Source organism: Arvicanthis niloticus, chromosome 11, assembly GCF_011762505.2.
Source record: "Arvicanthis niloticus isolate mArvNil1 chromosome 11, mArvNil1.pat.X, whole genome shotgun sequence".
Lineage (NCBI taxonomy): Eukaryota > Metazoa > Chordata > Mammalia > Rodentia > Muridae > Arvicanthis > Arvicanthis niloticus.
In genome coordinates this window covers 26,701,890-26,724,601 of record NC_047668.1, presented here as the reverse complement: position 1 = coordinate 26,724,601, position 22,712 = coordinate 26,701,890, and the positions used below count along the sequence as shown (strand labels likewise).

The 22,712-nt window shown below is 39.8% G+C and overlaps 1 protein-coding gene across 1 annotated transcript in view; it reads right to left on the bottom strand.

The window, feature by feature from the left end:
* The window catches only part of Znf277 (zinc finger protein 277), a 119,005-nt gene that overhangs the window by 52,710 nt on the left and 43,583 nt on the right, over window positions 1–22,712 (bottom strand). The window contains exon 2 of the mRNA XM_034514586.2: window positions 5,247–5,448. Within this exon, the coding sequence (XP_034370477.1) occupies window positions 5,247–5,448 (202 nt within the window). The remainder of the gene's footprint in view (window positions 1–5,246; window positions 5,449–22,712) is intronic.

Genomic DNA, 22,712 nt, shown 5'->3' with positions numbered 1-22,712 from the left:
GTAACTTTGCCTACATAAACTGCTCACCTTTGGAAGATGTTCACAGACCTGCGAAATCATCTATGGGAAAGAGTGGAAGCAGATGTTTGGAGAGTGTGGACCCTAGTGACTGAACCACCCTTTGAACCATTGTAACTTATTTTCTAATGAAAAGTCAAAAGATTTTTCTCCTTAAGCTATAGCATAAGTACTGTTTTACACTCATCTTAAATTGGAAGCCACTGTGCTTTTTAAATGATGATACTGGCCAAGCCTTTTAATACCTGGTGTTAGAATGTGTTAATCTGGAGGAGTGCTTGGCATTCAGGGATATGAATCTGAACTTACTCATTTGTATATGAATTATTATTGATGATTAAGTATACAGTACAGGCAGAGTACCACAACCCAAGTCCTGGGGGTTTATAAACAGTAGCATGAGAAAAGGAACTCATTTACATATGGGTACAGGGACAAAGATAATTTGTCAGAATAACTGTCTAAAATAACAAAAATAGCAATAACATTTTATAAAAAAAATTAATAAAGTAAAAAGAAAGGAAAAGAGGAAATGGTACTAGCCTGTAGTCCCAGCTCCCTGGGATATGAGGTGGGAGAACCACTTGACCCTATGTGTCTGAGACAAGGCTGAGGCAGGGTGGGAACCTGCCTCAAAGTGAGTGAACAGGGGAAGTCTTTATTTGTTTGAGACAAGGTGTCACTATATAGCCCAGGCTGGCCTCGAATGTGCAATCTTCCTGCTTTTGTCTCTTGAGTCCTGAGACTACAAGTCTGCCTTCATTTCACGAGACATTTAGTGAGAAGGTAAAAAGGGTTACATCACAGTAACAGGGTAGGAGCTAAGGTGGAAGATGGTGGCAATGACAGCGAAGGCTATGTTTGCTGAACTGTCTAGAATGGCTTAGAATGGCAGAAGTTGAATCCAGGCAGGTCTTTCTGGCTCCCAAACAACCTTGGTCTCTGTGACACAGAGGCATGTTCCGATCAGTTAGTACAAGAATCCTAGGAAAGGGAAGGCAGAAAAACCTCTTGGAATTGTAGTTGCAATAAATACTTGAAATGTTTTTTTTTTTTTTTCTCCAACCCACTCAGGGAATAAGGAAGGTACAGAGACTGATTTTTGATATGAACAGATAGAGAACTATATAGAAGTCTGAACGAGAGGGAACACCCTACTTCTAAATAGCACATTACGTAACTGTAGCCGGCAGTGGGAATGGCTCCTAGTTGCCTACATACAGACTGAAAGTTGTTACCAGCTGCTGTGGCTACTGATTTGGAACACCATGATGGGGCAACAGGTGCCAAGTATCCCCCTATCCTGCTGAGGAAACAATGACCTGATCCCAGTGGTCAGTAGTCCAGTCTTCAAGGTCTTCTATGTTTGCATACTACACCTTTCATGAGGCAGATAATATCAAATGCTTCTGCTGTATGAGCGGTTACTTCAAGGCTACAAACACAAGGAAAGAAATACTAGCCTGAAATGAATGAAGATCTCAGGGTGATCCTGCCAGGCAGAAGCTCAGATTCTTAAGATCTGTCTCAGACCCGATGGGGCCTGGGATGCCATACAGCTCTAAAAGTTATTTTACTGCTCCTCATACAAGTACTCCAGAATCTTCGAAAGGATGCTTCTAGATCCATGCCTAGCACTGTCAGAGATGCTGTTAAGCAGCTTCTGGGAGTGTGCTGGGGAGATAAGTAAGGAGCAAAGTTGTATCCGAGTCTTCTTTTCCTCATTAAAGACAAGGTGACAACATCAAATAAAAGCAAAACAGAATCACAAATCACCACACAAGGCATAAACACGCTCCATACACTATGCTAAATACAATTTCAACAGCTACATATATTTGAGCCTAAGTTACATTTGAGTTTGGAGATATTCAAAACACATAGTAGCATCTTTGTAGTTTTTAAGCCAAAGTAAGGGGTGTTCCTTTTTATATTTTGTTGTGGTTATTACAGATACTCAGAGAAATTCTATTCAACTGAGAAACAGCTTAATGACAGCAGGTCTTCACAAACCTCTTGTCCCAGCCCCAAATTAGAACATATTTTTCAGAGTCATATGATTATGTAGTACTGGTTAACCTCATTTCCCACTTCTCTCATTTATTCAAAGTAACAGTTATAGCTACTCAATATATAAAGGCTGCTATGAAATATGTGGTATGAATTCTTTATTGAGTCAAAATAGCATTTCACACTTTATTAAAAAGCCATAAAAGTAATTGGTAAGTCATCAGCAAATGCTTTTGTTAAAAAGAACTTCAAACCATATCACATGGAGAGCTTTCTTACACACAAGAACACTGCTGTAGTAACATCTTGCCTGTCAGACCGCCACTGGAGTTTGCACATATACCAATAAAGGTATGAAGGTTTGAGAGATGGTTGTTATCCAAGTAGCACTGAATCAATGCAACTTAAACAATTATGGCATTAACTTTTATCTTCTGGTACAATTCTATTGACTAAAGAAAGCTAGAAGAAAATAGCTCACTCTAAATAACGGTAAAGTGGCCTCAACGGGGAGATTTTCTGTTTTGTTTTATTTTTCTCTGCCCGAGGAAGTTTTGTACTTACTTTGTTTCAATAAAGAATGTCAGATATGTTTAATATGAAAATTTATAGCTTACTTCTTATAAAACACAGGGTAATGCTGAAGTGGTGGTGTATCTCTGTGATCCTAGCATTTAAAAGTCGGAAGCAAGTGAGCTTGAGGCCAGCCTGGGCTACACAGTGAGACCTTGTTGAAATAAAAGGAAATAAAGTATGAGGTAATCCCATCTCATTTTTATGATTTAAAAGCCTTTATAGCTTGTACTTAGAAGGATCAGATTTCCTCCGAGAAGAGTGAATTCATACATGTCAACTGGAGCTCTTTCCTGTGTGCCCTCCCCAGCCTTCATAGTTTCTTTTCTGAAAGCTGGAGAAAGCCACTTACTTAACTGTAACTTACCTGATCACAAACAGTCAATGTCTGTTCTAGGGAAGAACTTTCAGTTACATTAAATTATAGAAGGTTACTCAAAGGAGACTGGATATATTAAAAATGTTCTTGCTGGGAAGTGGTTTGAATCCCAGTACTCAGGAAGCAGAGGCAGATGGATCTCTGAATTTGAGGCCAGCTTGGCCTATAGAATGAGTTCCAGGTCAGCCAGGGTTATCCTGACAGAGAAACCGTCGTAAAAAACAAAAACAACAACAAAAATGTTCTTTTAAGAAATAAAGAGTTTACTTAGACATATTGTTGGTCCATTCAATAATCTTATTTTTACTTCCTGAGAGTGAAAATTTTATTTAATTAGGAGCACATCTGACAAGAAAGAACTAAAATTATACATTTAAAATACATGCTAACTACACAATTTAGAAAGCACTTACATTTGACATATATCTTTTTTCTTTAATTACAAAGCATCCATTTTACTGTTGAGCTGCACTTAGTGACAGTTCTCAACATGTACTGACTGATTCCTAAGCCCAAGACCTAGCTAAGTAACCTGACTGTTCTTCCCATATATGAATAAGATTAATGCCAACAATAGATTAATAACTATAAATATGGTCACTTTATTATATATAAACATAAAAGAGCTACCAAAATTATTAAATAATTGATTCTTAAATAAATGCCTTTCTTTAAAGATTAAAAAAAAAAACACAAAAGAGAAAAGGCAAATTTTGATCTAAACATTCCTCAGATTTTAAGGGCAGAAGAGAAAGTTTTAACACCTCTCAGTTACCACTAATGGTTGTACTTCCCTGCAGTTCACAGGGGTAACGTTTACTTATATGGTTCAAGAGTAAACAAATCATTTTATAGCAAAGAGAAGCTCAGTAAAATAAGACATGTCCATTTAATATTTCTGTCATCGTTACCTGGGAAGAAAAGAATTAGAAGATGTCTAGCTTAAGAAGTGTCTTAAAGGGCTGGAGAGATGGCTCAGCTGTTAAGCGCACTGACTACTCTTCCAAAGGTCCTGAGTTCAATTCCCAGCAACCATATGATGGCTCATAACCTTCTGTAATGAGATCTGATGCCCTCTTCTGGTTTGTCTGAAAACAGCTACCGTGTATTCATATAAATAAATAAATCTTAAAAAAAAGAAGTGTCTTAAATGAATAGATTTAAATATTTTAAATACATCTTGAAAAAAATATTGTATGTTGCAAAGCTCCTATAATTTTCCCTCAATCATCCTGACCATTTCTCTCTAATTTAAAAATAGAGAATAACAAATGAGGAGAAACACAATGAAAATATGCAAGAAATTAGTTTAGCAGTTGGTCACATATATCATTCAGATTTCCTTGCTTTATCCTATGAGCAGGCAACATCAAAGTCTGGGAAAAAATAACCATACTTAGTGGCTGTAGGTCCCACATATACACAGAAGGCATGTTACATATATTCTGCGTTAGTGTCGGGCAGCTGGGAAGGACATCAGAAACCAAGAACAGCTGGATTATCTGCCCCCATCCCCAGCCACCAGGAATGCTGGTTATTCCAACCTCAAACAAACTGTTTTCTAAAGATCTAGATAATGTGGAACCTTGAATAAAATTTTCTTAAAAGTTAAATCTTAAAAATAAGTGATAATTAAGTTTTTAAAGTGGTATAAAACTGCACTGATCACTAAAGCCACAGCAGCAACATCGCAATTTTATCAGTAATCAAAATATAAATAAATTTTGGCTCTTCTCTATCAGACTGGCAGCATCTCACAGGCGGTGCTACTCGCTCGAGCCAGGCCAGGGACCAGTGCGTACATTAATCTGTTTATTATTAACCCATCACAAGGTTAAGAGGTTCCCTGGCCTGCATTCCAGTCCAGTCTTGTTCCTTAGCTATGCACTGTTAATAATACAGCCGGCTGCTTTTGGACAAGGACAAGGTTGTTTGCTGGCAATGATGTGGGTGGCCTGAGAGAGTCAGCACTGACGTTATAATGCTGAGGTGACTCTCTACTTTCCAATGAAATGGAGCCTTTCCATACTCTCCAAATTTTATGCTCTCATTATGAGATCTCCTCAGTAGAAAACATGCTCCATGTTTTAATTAATCATAATTTACATGCTCATTGATAAAAGATTGTAGTAAAAAAATCTAGGAAAAAAAAAATCCCAAACATGATGACATGACCTCCCATATCTGCACAGAGATTACTTTCTGTGTAGATTATACCATCCTCCAGTCAAGAAGGACTTATTTTAGAGGCAAAACCAAAATTTACCTTTGGAAATCTGCAACGAGCTTCACATCAGCTATGACAATCTTATGCTCGATAATCATGTGCTTCAAAAGTTTGTCTTGTTCAGTCATGGGAAAATGTTCTTCACAGAAAATACAAGGCACAGATGGAGGCCCTTCTAAAGCGGCGGTGCCACCTGGACTCTCTGGCAGGGAAAGCGGCTCCAGGATACAGTCTTTACTGTCTGTGAGAGGCACAAAAGAGGAAGAAAGAAAAGCTGAAAGCAACTCTTAATCTTTACATGGATGATTTCTTACCTCCTGCACTGAAAGGAGCCCGCATTTTTACATAATTCAAAAACAAAACAAAGAAACAAAACCAAACCATAGCACCAGGGAGAACCTTGCTGTCATTAAAAACACAGCCACAGTCATATTGCAAGAGAACTTGGAGCCCCGCTCTTTACTTGAATGGGAGAAGCCCACTTATGGTGGTAGTTGTTGATGGTTTCTTCTTGGGTCCTGGCCAGCGGCTGCAATTGTGAGCACCAGCAAGTGGAAACAGCAACCACTGGGTTAGGGCCCTAAGTGATCACATGACTTAGTAAGCCACCACTCAGATCACACCAGCCTCTTTCTAACACATCTGAAAACCTCCTTAGTTCTAATCACAAGCCATGTAAAGAACACACTTCCTATACTGCCTTGAAACAGCACGTGCTAAGTGGCTGACGTAGCAATCTCTATGTTCTGTCATTTGCTCATCACACAATCGTGTGTGACATGCGTCACCTTTTGTGAGGCAAGTGATAGGCAGTATAAACACAGTAACACTTTCCTCCCCTGTTCTATTCCTCTTCCTTATATCGCTCATAGTATCTGCAAGTGCTTTAGGGTCTTCACGTTCTGATTTCAGGCTTCAAACTGTGTCAGGACCTCTCTTTAGTCTGCCCAGGTAGAACCCTAGACCTGCCATCTTATTCCAGTTCTTGAGTGCGTAGTAACTGCCAATGGGAACTAGGGTCAGCTTTTGCATTTGCAGAAGGAAAAGGGCCTTTCTTCAGAAAGAGGAAATTGCTGGGCTTGGTGGCGCAGGCCTGTCTTAGCTGAGAGGCTGAGGCAGGAGAAGCTCAAGTTCAAATGTTGCTGGTGCTATAGAGCAAGTTCAGGGTTAGCCTGGGCAAATTAGTAAGATCCTGCCTCAAAATAAAAAGTAAATAGAGGGCTGGAGATGCAGTTTAGTGAGAGAGAGCTTGCTTAACATATGTGAGGCATTGCTGTCAGTCCCCAGAATTAGAAAAAGAGCTATTCTACAGATGAATTTTGGAATTAGGTTAATACCAATATTTTATTATATGTTTTAATCTTTACTCTTACCTTATCACTCAAGCCACTCTTAATTGAAGTAATATTAAAGCAATTACTGGTACACTGCTGAGCATGGGCCAAGAATCAGACAAGTCACATTGGTAGAAGCATTCACTCACTTAACAAACACCAACTGAGACTATGAGTGCAGGTCTTCTGTTGAGTACTGCATGGTATGAGCTTTGTCAGCAAGGTTAAAGTACTCACAGTTTGTCAGAAGTTACAAAGGAGTTAACAGGATATAGAAATAAAGGATCAAGAGAATGTGACAGCAGACATTCAGGGATAGCTAGAAGCAGGATGGCTCACAGAACATCTGGAGAAGGGAGTGTCCCATAGGAGATTTTTAGTTACTACTCTCACACACTCTAGTCTTATTAAAGTCTGTTAAATCAGACTGTTCATATGTTCATAAAATTCTGTATTCGTACTGAGGAGGGTATTGAGTAAACACGACACTAGGAGAGTACTTAAAACACGGAAGTGCTTTGAGAGTACTATAAATAAAATTGCTGTTAGCAGTCCTCTGCCTGCCAAGGACAACCAAGGCAGCATATCCAGTGGGTAGTGGTTAATACAGTTATTGGCCAAAGTGTTGGGAGTAAGTAACTGGTCAGCACATCGCCTTAAAGAAGACATGTACACCAACCCATCTCAAGGCTCAGGAATCATCATGGGAGAGGGGCCAAAAGGACTTAAAAGCTGGAGGATGAGGCAGAGTGCTGAGACATGTTGCCTTTTGGGCATCACATAGCTGAAACCAGGGAAGCTCTGGTTATCCACCAAAGAGCAAGCCAGTCAGCACCCCAGCATGAAGGAGAGAGGGGCTCCCAAGGCCCCACCCTTAGTTAAGGAGCTGTTGGTAGCTGCTGAGGGGATAAGTCAGTTTTCCTCTGGGGTGTGGTCTCTGGTAGGTTGCCCCTGCTCTGGTGGATGGTCTCACACTTACTAGGGCAGCACCAATGGGACTTAGTGGGTTATTAGAAAAAGGAAGAGGAGGAGGACATGAAGTTGAGAGCCATGTTGGAAGTGGTTCTGGGGGGAGACGAAGAGAAGAGTTGGGGTGAATGTGATCAAAATATATATGTATGGAATTGTCAAAGGGGAAAAGATTCTTAATTAAGAAAACAGCTGTCTTAAATAAAGATAATGGTAGCAAACATAACTTGACAGATCCATAGAAAGCCCCGTTCACATTCTCCCACAATGCCATTGGGGTATTTGTAAGCTCCTGTTGTCTGAAAACAAGCAAATGGTAATAGCAACCATCAGGAAGGAACTTGGGAATTTCCCCCTGGTAAATCCCCAGCAGTGCTCTGGGGCATTTCCTCAATCCTAGCATGTCGTCCTGTAAAGTTAATCTGATCCCATCTTCCAGATGACAGAATTGAGAAAGGAAAAGTGAAAAGTAATGGTTTATGAACACGGTTCAATCTGACTCAAATACATTATTCTGCTCCCAGTACCCAAAGACATTTTTCCAACTTGAATTCTCCTTCAACACCTACTTTCACTGCTGTTTTGAATGTGTATGTATTTATAAGCCACTTTGAATTTATGTGCATTCCCGTGTCCTGATACCACCTCTACTGAAGGCAGCTTTTGTTCCAGCCTCAGTCTCCCATGTTTTCTTCCATGATTGCTTGTGTTTTTATTTTTTCCAAAGGACTTCCTGTAAACTCTGGTCTTCTGTGGTTTGTTTTCTTCCCTTTCTATCTATGGTTAATGACCAGATTTCTTTCCCTCAAGTTATTCCTGAGTGAACAGACACAAAAGTCACACATGTGACAGAATTACCTGCCATGGCAAAGGAACGGGAGTGAAATCTTAGATGTGGCGGAACCTGTGCTTTGTAAATTACTGAATACGGGGAACTGGAGTTATTATATATAAGAAAGCAGGCTGAGTAAGCCAATGTGGAGCAAGCCAGTAAACAGCACTCCTCCATGGCCTCCGAATCAGCTCTGGCCTCCAGGTACCAGCCCTGCTTGAATTCCTGTTCTGGCTTCCTTCACAACAATGGACTAGGATGTGGAAGTTTAAGCCAAATAGACCCTTTCCTCCCCAGCTTGTCTCTGGTCACAGTGCTTTGTTGCAGCAGTAGAAACTCTAAGAGAGGGACTCTGTAAGAATGAATGGGAGCGATAGTCAACGATTTCAGATTCCAACATAGAGAAGGGAGGAAAGGGTTAGGTTGTAAGAGAAGGATGGGTTATCAGTATGATCTCAGAAGTTACACGCTCCTCTTTGGGTTGGTAGGCACAAAGCAAAAATGGGTACTCTGTGTGATGATCGTGGACGGTTGCGTTTGCCAGCCTCTGCTCTCTAAGGCTCTCCGCTGGGCGTGAGCGGCTCCATCTCTCCGTGCATCACTGTAATATGTACACATGTAGCTCTACTACTATGTTTGTCTGTGAACTCAAGGCCAAGGGCTTATTTTTATATGTCTTGTGTGGACTACTGTGGCTGGAACAAAGTTGGTATTTGACAAATGTTTGTTAAATGAAGACATGAAAGAAGGAATAACAGGCCAGAGGTCCTTTGAACTAGAGTTCTAATGTTAAATTTCTAGGAAAGTCCCATTTTAGGAAACACCTGTGCCTGTCTTTAGTGGAACTTTTTCTGCTTGGAATTAAGGATAGTCCAGCTGTATTTACAGCTTGATCTTTATTTAGTGCTGGGGCCCTGGCACAACAGGCACCATGACAATTAGTAACGATTAAAAATGGAAATGAATTTTAAGCTGGAAATGAGCATTAGTCAGTGTACCAGTTACAATTTATCTGTCTTTGTCTTTCTGTTGAGACGAGGTCTCCCTATGTAGCTCAGACTGACCTCAAACCCTTGCCTAGCCTTGGTATGTTATATTTTATTAAAATTTAACTTTTAAAAATATTCTTCATGGAAGAAAGGATACCTTATAGCAAAGAACAAGTAGCATTTGGAATGCATAGTAGATTACAATACTCCTCAAGGGAAGTTTATATGGAATAGACCTGGGCCCTGACTACAGGCTTCAGAGCAAAGCAAATGTTTCTGAGTGAGTACATTTTCTGTAGATAGCTTTTTCTTTCTGGTGCTGTGAATCAAACCCAGGGCCTTGTATGTTAAAGATGGGGTTAAAGACACTGACTTCAAGTCCTCAGCTTACACGGAAGGAGTGCAGTTTTACCAAGTAATAATCCCTATACCGCTCCCTGGAAACCAACAACTCAGAGCATTAGTCATGTGACTATCTTGAACTCAGCAGCAAGTGTGGGCATCTTCATCACCAGAACAGGCTATAAATTAGTCAGCAGGGCAAAAGATAGTCTATTTTCCCCCAAAGAGCTTCATCAAATACTAAGTGCTGGGTCAGTAAATGTAACTCCCTTATCATGTCATAACAGCTGTAATGAGTGTCAGATCTACTTTTTACTGCACAGCTAAAAGCAAATAGATACAGTAATATACAACCCATTGCTACCATGGCTTTTAATCCTCAAAACCAGAAGGAAGATCTGCAAATCCAGCTCCTTTGAGCAAAGAGCCAAAAGCACCTCAGAAAATCTGCTTGGCCCCAAACTTAATTTACATGAATATTACAAACTACAGCAAGCTATCTGATCTAGTTCTGACTTTGAACATTAACCGTTTAGATGAACTATATAAAAAACAAACAAACAAACAAACAAACAAACAAACAAAAAACCTTCATCTCCAGGAAGGTGAAATTTGAAGAGATCCTATGTTGAGTATTGATGGCTTTATTGACTCAAGCTTAAGAGCTCGAAATGTCAAATGATTAGTCTCCAATAGTGTTTCTTCAAGCTGAACGCCCATGTGAGTCATTTCACGATTTTGTTAGAGTATGATTCAGTATCTATGGCAGCCATGGAAATATGCCATTCAAATCTGCTGCCGCCACAAGGGAAACTCAAGTGTTGTACTCTGCAATGCCACTCGTAAAAGCAGCGGTCCACAACAATAGGTTGATATCTGATACATGTAAGAAGTCCCTTAACCCAGTAACAGAAAAGAACAAACCCAGATTAAACAGCTAGTCAAGGGACTTCAACAGACGCCTCTCCAAAGAAGATAAATACCTAACAGGTCTATGAAGAGAGGCTCACTATTCTTATAAGGAAAATCAAAACCACAAGGAGATAAGATTTTAAACTTATTATATCATGGCCACTAGGAAAACAAAAACAAACAGTTAAAGCTTACAGAAAACATCAGAAACTGATTGGTCACAAGATCCCTGTCTTCCCGCTTCTGCTTATTTATCCCAAAGAAGTGAAGAGAGGATTTGCAAGATGTGTCTGTGCCTTTCCTGTGCTCGATAAAGTATTACCTAGAGTGACAAGGAGGTAGAAATGACCAAGGGACTGATAAGCTCAGCAACTACTACTCAGTCATAAAAAGTGAACTCAGGGCCTATGAGATGGCTAAGTAGGTAAGGCTGCTTGTTGCCAAGCCTGATAACCCAAGTTTGTCCGCTGAGGCCCACATTGTGGAAAGAGAAAACCAACTCCCACAAATTGTCTTCTGAACTCCATATGTGGGCTGTGGTACACACCACATGGGGACACACATGGACACACACACACATACACACACACACACAACAGTAATGAAAAGGGGAGAAATCCAAGATATGCTACAACATGGAGGAAAAACCTTGAGGGCATGCATCATTAACCAGGAACAGAAAGGAAAGCACTGTGTGATTCTACTTACATATAGTATCTAATGGGAGACAAACTGACAGAAATACACGGAACGGTGGTGATAAGGGGTGAGGAGCAGGAACTGGGGTATTGAGGTTCAGTGGGTCTAAGTATTAGGGATGAAAATGCAAATGTTGAGGAAATGTGCTACATTGTAGCATGCAGATAGCTAGTAGTAATGTGAATATAAACTTTGTTATGAGGGTAGATTTCATGCGATCGATTTTAAAATCAAGTTAAAAGAAAAGAAGTCAAGTCACTGAAGTAAACACTGGAAGACACAGGCCATACTTTAAAGTGACATGGTTATGTCATCTCAGCCTATTTCATTACTTATAATACCTCCTGGAAAAGGAGCTCTAACAGTTAAATGAAGGACTTAACAGGAAGCAACAGACATGGATGCCATACATATAAACTCAAAAGAAGCAGAATCTTCTGTTTGAAAGGCAAGCAGGCAAAGTTGTATTAGGAATCAGTGTTCTATTGCTTTTTGTTGCTGTGATAAAGACCACGACCAAAATCAGCCTGTGGAGGAAAAGGGTTTATCTGGCTTTCATGTCCCTATCACAGTCCATCCTGAAGTGAACCGAAGTCAGGAATGAGACTATAGGAACAGAGTAGAGGCCAGTGAGGAATGCTGCCTACCAGCTTGCTCTTCATGGCTTGTTCAGCCTGTTTCTTATACAACCCAGGGCCATCTGCCCAGGGCCATCACCACCCACACTGGGTTGGGCCCTCCTCCCACCACTAATACCCAAAAGCCTTATCAACAGGCCAGTTTAATAAGCATTTTCTCAGTTGAGGTTCTGTCTTCTTAGATGACTCTGCTGTGTCAAGTTGACAAAAAATTAACCAATGCATAGAATTATAGCTCCTTACAACAGGGAGGTGTCTCCCAAATGAATTGCTCAAAAGCCAACCTGTTCTTATTTTTACTGACACTGAGATTGGGTGTATATCTGAGATGGAGTGTGACGGGCAAAATTTACAAACACACACACACACACATTTCCTATGAGCTAGTTAAAGGTGCAAATTTCTCAACACAGAGCTAAACAACAGGGAGCCTAGGCTCCTGGAACAAAACAATCACATTTTCTTACTTTTTAAGTCCCAATTATATTGTTGGTATTTGTGTATCTCTGACATTGCTGTAGTGCACTACAGTAAGAAATAAGGGAGAACCCACAATATTATTAATATAAATATATGGAAAGTTGGAAGATTTATAAGCTAGCCTCAGAGATGAGGCTGACAGGAGACAAGCTCCACTCATGTTCAACATAGGGCTTAAAGTGTAGGAAAGATTTAGAACTATCATTATGGATAATTTACTAAGATACAAAACAAAAGATAAAAACTAAGATTAAAAGCTCAACAATTGTAAAACAGTCTGAGGGCCTAGCTAGAATGTCTGTCTCAATTACAGCCACAGTGTTACAAATGCCTCTTGATCTCATCCAAAACTAGAGGTCATCACACATGTAGGCTCTAAGCATGCAGACAGAGGGAAGTACATTAAGATTCTAGTGTATTTCGCTAATTTAAACCATCATGTGTAACTGCTGCGTCATATCAGATTTCATATACTAGTTCAGAAGTTGGGGTTAATAGGCACGCAAATGACTTACACTGCCTAGATTTCTGAGTTCAATGTAAGATTTACAATTATATACACGTGGACTTTTCTTGATAGGAAGGCCTTTTGATTCTTAAATGATTCAGGGGAACTAGAAAATGTTTAATAATCACGAATCCTGCTTCTTAATGATATTTTCTTTTACTTGGTCTACTAATACATAAACAGTGTTAACATTTTATATTGCTATTTTTATTTACGATGTGTATGTGAATAGCATTTGTTAGCTTTTTGTTGCTATAATAAACGAGAGAAGGATAATGAAGATATTTATTGTAGAGGTTAATGACACTTGGCCCTTTGAGTCTGTTCCTTACAGCTGTTATGGAAACACCCAGATGAAAGCAACGTAAAGGCAAAGGTTTGATTTGCCTTGTAATTCTCTGTTACAGCCCACCACTGCAGGCAAGCCAAGGTGTCGGGAACTCGAAGCAGCTGGATTTGCTCAGGTTATATGCACGTATCATTGAGAGCGAAGGTGAGCCAGGGAGAAGCTGTGTGACAACACGGGGCAACAATCTTGCCTTAATATCCAAGCTATTACCATGGCCAATCCTTTTAGAAATATCTCATATTTCATTCTTCTATGATTCTGAAGCCCTGTCCATCTACCACATTCTGCTAGGATGGACTGGGAAGTTGGTTATTTGTAGATCTATTCCTTTTGGTTAGAAAAACTATCATCATGTTTAGATGCCACTAAAAAATGGTCTTGGGTGTGAACTAGTAGTGAAGGGGACGACGTCTTTTCCATTCATATTACGAGTAGACTGGAGGGTACCGTAGATAACACCGACCAAGGTCCTCTTCATTACTATACTAACAAAGTAATATAGAATCCCAGCCCCCAAATCTGGCTTCTGTTTCCATTTTGTGGCACTTTTTTTTTTTTTTTTTTTTTTTTTTAAGTTTCAAAACTACCTAAGGGTGAAAAGATGACTGAGGTTTTGTCCCTCAGGCAACTTTGGTTAAAACAAAGTAGGGAACTAAATTAGACGCTGTTTCATTTCTTGGTTATTGTAATGGCTAACTGTGCTTGTCAATTTTATTGGATAAAGAAACGCCCAAGGGCTGCAGAGACACAGAGAACAGCAAGTGCTCAGCAGCTAAGCGCTTTCAGAGTACCAGAGTTTGCTTCTCACCGTCCATGCCAGGCATCTCACAACTGCCAGTAACTTCAGTCTGGGGGTTCGGAGACTTTCTTCTGGCTTTTGTAGGCATGTGGATGCATGTGCATATAATGAATACATACAAAGACATATCAGCATACACAGAAATAAAAAATAAAGTATGATTTTTTTTTTTTAAAGCATGTTTGTGAGGTGTTTCCGGAGAGGATTAACTGCAGGGGAGTTTCAGACTGAGTGTGGGTGGCCCCATTCCATGGGCTGAAGTCCAGAACTAACAAAAACAGGAGTTGTTGAAAGCAAGCTGGGCACTGATAGTCCCCCTTCCCTCTGCTTCCTGATCTATATAGATGTGAGGGAGGGGCCTCATGTCCTCACTGCCATGGACTCAGCCAGTCCTGCCACCACGGTTTCCTTTCCATGATGGACTGAACCCTCAGACTGTGAGGTGAGAGAAACTTCCTTATGTTTCTTCTTGTCAGCTCTGGGTAATACATGATACCTTCTTTTCTTAATTCACTCTGCAGGAGGGAACTGGTCCTACCTCCCTGATCAATGCAAGAATAACATGAAAGCAGCAGCTATTGGAAACCATACAAACCCATGACATTTTAGAGAAAATAAATGGCAGGAAGAGAAATGCCTAAAAACAAACCCTCCCTTATAATATGGTAAGCATCCGAGTCATATACCGTTTCCACTGCGAAAACGTGCTTCAAAACATAGACATGAGTAAGTATATTCATTTCCCTAGAAGCTACATCTACTGGAATGCTCACTGTCAACAAGAGATTTCACTTCTAAAAGTAGATGAAGGATCATACTATACATTATATAATTATATTAAATATTCCTTCACATCTAAGATCTTTCCACTGCTGCTCCTACTCTACACTTTAAAAATACTTCCAAGCACTTAAGTTAAGATTATCATTCTTCCTTTAATAGGGCCAGCACCAGGGATGCTGAAGCACTGAGAGGAAGTCAAGGCTGGATGTGTGGTGGTTCATTTTAACACATAATGGATGCTAGGTTCTTAGCGAGGACCTTACTTTACCTCTGCTTAGGTCTTATTAGTCCAGGCCAGCCTTGAACTCCTAATCCTCTTGTCTTCCAAAGCACAGGCCTGAGCCACAACACTTGTTTTTGTTTTGTTGTGCTGTATTCTTTGTAACCTCCCCTTTATTAGTGGAATGCAGAATGACTTCTCAATGGTAAAACTGTATAAACAATGCCAGACATTAAAATCTTAATCTTAGCTAATGGTAAACGTCATTAATCATGAAAACTTTTAGCCAGCAATGCCAGAGGATCAGTGTAACGGAAGACACTGAGAAGCAATGCCTTTGAAGCAAGAACGGGAACAAAAGGTGGCTACTGCTCTTATTCATTTAACTCTAATAAGAAAAAAAGTGATGGAAAGGGAGAACGGTCAATTCCGACTCAGAAAAATCCCATTGGCTAACTGGCCCTCCTTATTTATGCATAGTGTACTATGCATACCAGAAACTTCATACACATTCACAGAGGCTATGTTTAGCATAATTTAATTTATTTAATTTGACAGGAAATTAGTTTAGAATTAGTAGCCTAGTAAATATTTTAATGAAATGGGCTGACAGCTAGAAAATTATAAATTACCTATCTGATATTCTCTTTTAAGTATAATTAGTGGTTTTGATAGAGTCATACATTTTTTGTGGGACTAATATATATCTCTATTTGCAAAATTAGATGACTAAGTCATATTTTTATTTCAGTGCTAGTGTCTTGATTCATTAATACGAATAACTCTTTGTATGATCAGTGGTTTTTATAAGAACAGAAAAGGAACAATTTCCAGGCTCTAAGAAAACCCTGACATTAATAATTAATAGACTTTCATACAAAAGTCCTGCATATTATTTATTTACATTGTTTGAAAAGAGGTGGGAGGTCCAAGCTCTATGTTAAACATCTTCTCTCTAGAAAAACACATTAACTCCTTGAAAGAGTGAGTTTTTGTCTTTCTACTAAAGAGAAGATTCTTTGTTTTGTTGCTGACTGGACATTTCTAATTTAGAATTAAGACGAGTCCTGCTTTCAAATCAATATCTATGCTGAGTATATTTTTCATTTGGAGAAAAATCATAGGCTATATTCTCTACTCTTTAGGCAAGCATTTTTTAACATCTTATTCAGCAAATGTCATACCAATTCTAAGCTTAAGGAAATTTGCCCCAATTCCTTTTGACCTGTTATTGAGATGTTACAGTTAGTATGGATGACTTGAACCTCATTTCTTCAGAGGACAGCCTGGAACCACCATAGCTGAGCCAGACAACGAGCATATTTGCTGGACTATTCAGCACTGGTTACATCTGCAGATGGTCGATCCTAAGGGTTTTTAATTGTTCAAATAGAAACAGGTCGCACAGCAACAGCCTTCTTCATAATAAAGCAGCGGTGTAGGAGTAAGGCTCTAACAGCATCCATGCCGAAAAGTAATACATTATCTCTTAGTCTTCGTATTTTGAAATAAAAACTTAAAGTTATAATTAATACTCAGCATATTACCACAATGTAGTACATTTTCCTCTAAAAACCAACACTTTCAGACAAGGCTATTCAAGACCCAAGAAGGAAAGGAAGAAAAATCTGAGCTGGATTGCTCTCCAGGAATCCAGGGTTCCCAGCAGGCTGGTTGCTCATGGCCATATCAACACAACTGAAACCTTCAAAAGCACTCAAGGTAGAACAAGGTAGGCAGAGCCCAGCCAACTCCACTCCTGCTGGGCAAGTGGTCTGCTCTTCCTTTTAACATTAAACAAATCCCTTTCTTCAAGTTACCTGTTAGTATTTATACTTTTTAAACACAGATATAGTTCTGAAGAGTCTTTTAAGGCTTTTGTAAATAGTGAAGAGTCAGTCATATTCAGAACACTAAAGCATATTTTTCTTCAATTCATTCATCTCTTTGACAATTATCATATCTCTCCAGTGAAGTTCAGAATCACAAATCCTATCTCCGTGACATGCGATCTTCTACAAGTTTGATATCAGAAATTCTATCCCCATGACAATATAATTACATATCTGACTACATCAGAACGACATCTTGAGGGGAGAGGGATGGGGCTTCTTTGGTAGAGTGCTTGTATAGGATGCACCAGGCCCTGTGTTTGAGCTTCGGCACTCCGAAAGCTAAGCACTGAGGGTGTATGCCAGTGATCCAAGCACTGTGAAGATGGAGGTGGAAAGATAAGACATTCAAGGTGATCATAGATGACACAGGGATTTGGGATCACCTATGATACATGAGACCCTGCCTAAAAATATAAAAAGTTACAAACACTGAGGGAGTAAAATAATATTGGACAATAGAAACAATAAAAAACCAGATTTTAGCCTTGCTGTTTCAGTGGACTACCTTTCCTATATCTTACAGTCAGCATTATAAAAATGCATGCCCCCAAATGATGTAAATCTTATTTTTCTGAAAGAATAGGTATTTCAGTCAGCCTACGCAGCACATTCTGTCAATGACTCATATGACAATAACACTGAATTTTGCCAGCAGTTAATCCAACCAGCACTGACTTAGGTAACAATGTCTAAATGCAACCTTACTAAAAATGACACTAACGAATACCTTCAGTCATTTTGATTTTTCAGGCAGTGACTCTCAACCATGATGGTCCTTAGGAATCAACTCAGGAGCTTTCAAAACATGCTGATTTTTTTTTTTCATACAGAGATGCTAATGCAATTTCTTTAGGGTAGCAGCGACATGTTTTATGTGACAAACAGTTGTAACGAAAACCTATTATGATCAATTATGAGACTTTATAAGTTAGCATAAGAAGATAAAAGTAGTTTTCTTTTGGGAGAAAAGGCATTTTATTTTAGAAGCAATATTTTGTAATGAATAAAATTATATCTTACAGACAATAAACTGACTAAAGAAGACATTATAAAATATAAATAAACTGTCACTTATTGATTTTTCTCTTTTAATGTCAGTTAGCTTTGTAGATGCTGTATACATAAAAGATCTTTGAGAACATCTGGTAAATTCTTGGGAGTCCTTCCTCAAGGCATGGTGGAACTCAGAAACTGCTTTTTCTACCATCAAGCTACCTATGGAGGCTGAACATGAAACTGTACATGGGAAGGATATCGCTTTCCTGTGTACAAAGCATACCTGATGAGCAAGATCTGTTCTCTCTGGGCTAGTCAATTTTAATAAAACTGATCTTCATGAAAAGCAATGCCTCCAAAGGCCTATGTTTTGAGGATGAGAATATGAATCTTAACATCCAAGGATGTAAAGCTTCACCTTGATGTACTTGCAACAAGGTTTGACTGTCTACTGTTTACTACGACTGCTCTGCAACGAAGCTCCACTGATTTCTGGCTATCTGTCATTTATTCTGTTTTGTTCATGAGGTCTGTTATTTTAATATGTGGTTTTCCAGAATGCAAACTTTTTCAAGAATGCATATTCATATCAGAGTTCAAACACCTGGATCTGACAGAGCATTTTCAGGACAGGACACACTGGCATGGACAGGGTATCTATCTATCCATTGGCCACTTCTGACAGCACAACTCAGTTTCTAGACTGCAGTGAGCCTCTGATTCTGAGAGGATGGTTTAAAGAACTGGGGTATTACATATATTAGAAGTGGAATTCTGAAACACTACAGCACAACTGTTAGTGAGTGAGAAGGAAAACGTCAAAACCCCACCTGATGGATAAAAAAATTATTTTCTGGAAGCTTTTTTCCTTCTTGGGAAAGTGTCAGGACTGTCCTTACTACATGTACCAATGTCCACTATGCAAAGGATTGGCCGGTTCACTGTTGCTACAGCAGCTGCAGCCAAGCCGTCAAGGTTCTATCCCTCCCCATGAAACTCAGGTTCTTTTCAGCAAAACCATGACAAATGGGATTTGGCTACCAAAGCATACTACATAACACACAGAGCATACTACATAACACACAGAACATACTACATAACACACAGAACATACTACATAACACACAGAACATACTACATAACATACAGAGCATACTACATAACTAGTTTTACTACAGTGCTTTACCCGTCCCCAAATCCAGATACAGACAGAGTGAATAAAAATACTGACTGTATGAAGATAATGTGCCTTCATGCGACCCACTGGGAGGTGGGAAGTCTTGGAGGCCCTGACTCACGGAGCACAGATACCAAAGAGAATCAATCCTAAAAGAAAGACAGTCCCCTGAAAATCAAGATTAGACAGGATTATGCCATCCCAGCAGGCAAACATAGGCTCGTTTTCTCTGCCAATTAAAGAATTAAAGGGCAGGAAAAAGGTGTCGAGAGAAATCGTGGAGTGTCCCAGTAGAGCCATCATATGATATTGAGGAAGTCGGCATCCCCTCTCTGGGCTCTTTGTCTCATTGGTAAAAGTATTTAAGACTGATCTCAAATGAAAGCTTGACAGCCATGAACTTCAGGGGAAGCTTGGGGACAGTTTATTAGAGTTTAAATGGAAAACCCCACTGCAGGCAGATTGTAATTATCACAGCTGCCTGGAGGAGGAGCGAGAAGGTGGCACTGAGGTCAGCCATATGTCAGCAGGCAGCTACATAGAGGGAAGTGGGAGTGGGCTTTAGAAAATAGTGGAGCCCAAAGTATTGGGGCTCTAGCTGGCATTGGAAGAAAAAGACAAAAGGGAAGGGAAAGGAATATTTACCCAGAAAGGCAGCTAGACCAGCTGAACCTTACGGTGGCTTACTGGGAGTGCACTAAGGGGCAGTAGTTCTGGGAAGGTGGACATGCCTTCCTCTTTCTTAGTGGTCAGCTAGCCAGACCCCAGACCCGCTCCTGTGGACTAACTTTTAAAAAAGGAGGAGACCAAAGCAGAGTAGAGCCCATTCTCCATAAAAATTCCTGGGACTGGTATTTGACTTTATGAAGTGGCAATCAGTAAAAATCAGTCAGTTTACATAAACCACACAAAACAAGATAGTTACTAAATATCTGTAAAAAATACGAGTTAGAAAACTGAGGATGAATAAAAATAATCAAGCAAAGGAAAGACTGTGTGCACTGGTAAAACAGTAACCTATGTTACTGGTTTTGGTATGCTTCACTGTAGACACCATTCTTAGGTATTTGTCATGATTTACCATGTATAGACTTTTGTTTAGGATATGCAGAAGAAATTGAGGAAGATCAGTCTGAAAGCAGATTTCTTTCAATCTTTAGGTTATAAATAATGCCCAATCTGCAGTGTTTCCAAGTCATCCCATGTTGGATGAACACACACACACACACACACACACACACACACACACTAAAAGCAAAGTAGTGTAGTAGGCTGGGAGTCCAGTTCCTATAGTCCTGGTTACTCTGGGGAAGAAGCAGGATGGCTGGTTCTAGGCCTTCCAGGTCACATGTACAAGGGACATGACAAATAATATGCCACTTGAATTGGAAACCAAAATTCCCAAGTATCAACAACTCCTCAGTACATATGCAGACATGTGACACGCAAACTCTCCTCCTAATTCTTTGAAAATGAGCTTTCTGTTTTGAAATTCAGCTTTCTTTCCTTCTGTTTCTGCTCTCACACACACAGCCTGTTTATTTGGCCAGCAGGAGAAGGGATGTGATAATATACCTTCAGTGAGAGGTATATTCCTTGATGGATATGATTTATAGGAAAATTAAATGCAATAGCAAATTATCATGAAAAGCTTTGGAATCCTTAGAAAGAACATTTGGAATTCTCTGTGCTCATTCATGCGGGTCTTAGACTAGATCAGAGTTTAGTGCTTAGCTGGCCTTAGGAGAGAGAGGAAGAACTGAGCTCACGCTGCTGAGAAGTTCAGTCACGCTGCTGAGAAGTGCAGTCAGGAAGTCTTAGTGAAGGTCTTCCTGGGTGAGCTACTCTGAGGAACAGTGGTCTTAGAGCCCCTTTGGGGATGGAGAAGTGTCAATAATGGAGAAAATGTTGGATTTCTTGTCTTTCAGTTTTGTGCCTGTCTTCATTCAACACGCCCATTCCCTATTAATGGAAAACATCCCCTAACATGAAAAACTGGATAGGGAAAAAAAAATGAAGGGGACTTTTAAGAATAGGTAAGACAGAAAAAGAAAAAGGGCTGGGATGGCAGGCCAGCAAAAGCCAGCCAAAGGTTAGCAGCTGCTAGACTGTTTGTTTTGTGTTTTTCCCTCTGTATAACCAGGCCTCTTCATACTCGCAACAGATTCAACAAAGCTTAACATGTTTAAGAAACAGATTAAAAAGGGGCTGGAGAGATGGCTCAGTGGTTAAGAGCACTGACAGCTGTCTCAGAGGTCCAGAGTTCAATTCCAACCACATGGTGGCTCACAACCATCTGTAATGGGATCTGGTGTGTCTAAAGACAGCTACAGTGTACTCGTATACATAAAATAAATAAATAAGTCTTAGCTAGGACGTTTTCTGGTATGTGGCTTAGTGGTGGTATGCTTGCCTGACACACACATTAGGTCTGCGTTCCATTCCTAGCACCAGAACTTTATCTGAAGTCTATAGAAAGAAACGCTACATGTGTGTTGGGGCTAATTACAGTTTCTGTGGCTGCAGAAAGCAGAAACGTTGCAGGGCTTGACCCACGTGATCCTGGGTTACTGTTCAGCTTCTTAATAAGATATATCGATCACCTCTGTGTCTGACCTATCAGTGTTGTGATCACCGAGTAAGACCTTTATGAATATATTAAGAGACACTGGCTTCTATCAAATAAAAAGAAAGAATATCATCATAGTACCCAAAGCCCAACAACACCTAGCGCTCTAATCGATCATGTATAGATAACCATTAAAGACAAAACAAAACAAAACAAAAACTGAGCTGAGTGGCATAAAATAATCAATTACTAATTCTACTCAACACATCTAATATACTTAAAGACTACAGTAAAAGCTATCATAGTGGTCGAAGAATGCTTTGAAGCAGGAAAGTCTCTTGCTTTGAATCTTACAGTAAGCTCTCATTTGTGCTGTGCTCTGAACCAGTGGTTATAACCAGGGTGAGGAAACATACAAGGCTTTGAAAGGCTCTGCCTCTACTCTTCCAGGGCAAGCAATGAAACTGCCCCTCAGAAGAGAATGAGAACTGAATGTCTGAACAGCAGAGATGATTCTTACACTTATTAAAAGAGAAAAATAGTTTTGATGCAGTAGGTTATTTAAAAACTATTTCTTTAAAATTACAGACACGTGCAACAACAACAAGAGTATCAAGAATTATAAACAGCCAAGAACTATTTGTGTGTAGCCCCGGCTGTCCTGGAACTCTCTATGTAGAACAGGCTAGCCTCAGCTCACAGAACTCTGTCTGCCACTGCCTCCCAGGTGCTGTGCTATGATTAAAGGCATGAGCTAGCATGTCCAGGGAAAAACAGTGCTGTCAATACTGCTAGCTTTTGGGGAAACGGTTGTTTTAACCATACAATAAATCTTAAGTTTTCAACAATGGTGTCAATGTTCTTCATAGCTACATTTTATAACTACTTTCAAAAGTGAGCTTGTTCATGGAGACTGCCATGGATCTTAGTTCTGTTCTGGTTGTGTACTTGGTGTCGTTGTGGGACTCCTAACAGTGGAAATGGGGGCTATCTCTGACTCTTTTACTTGCTTTT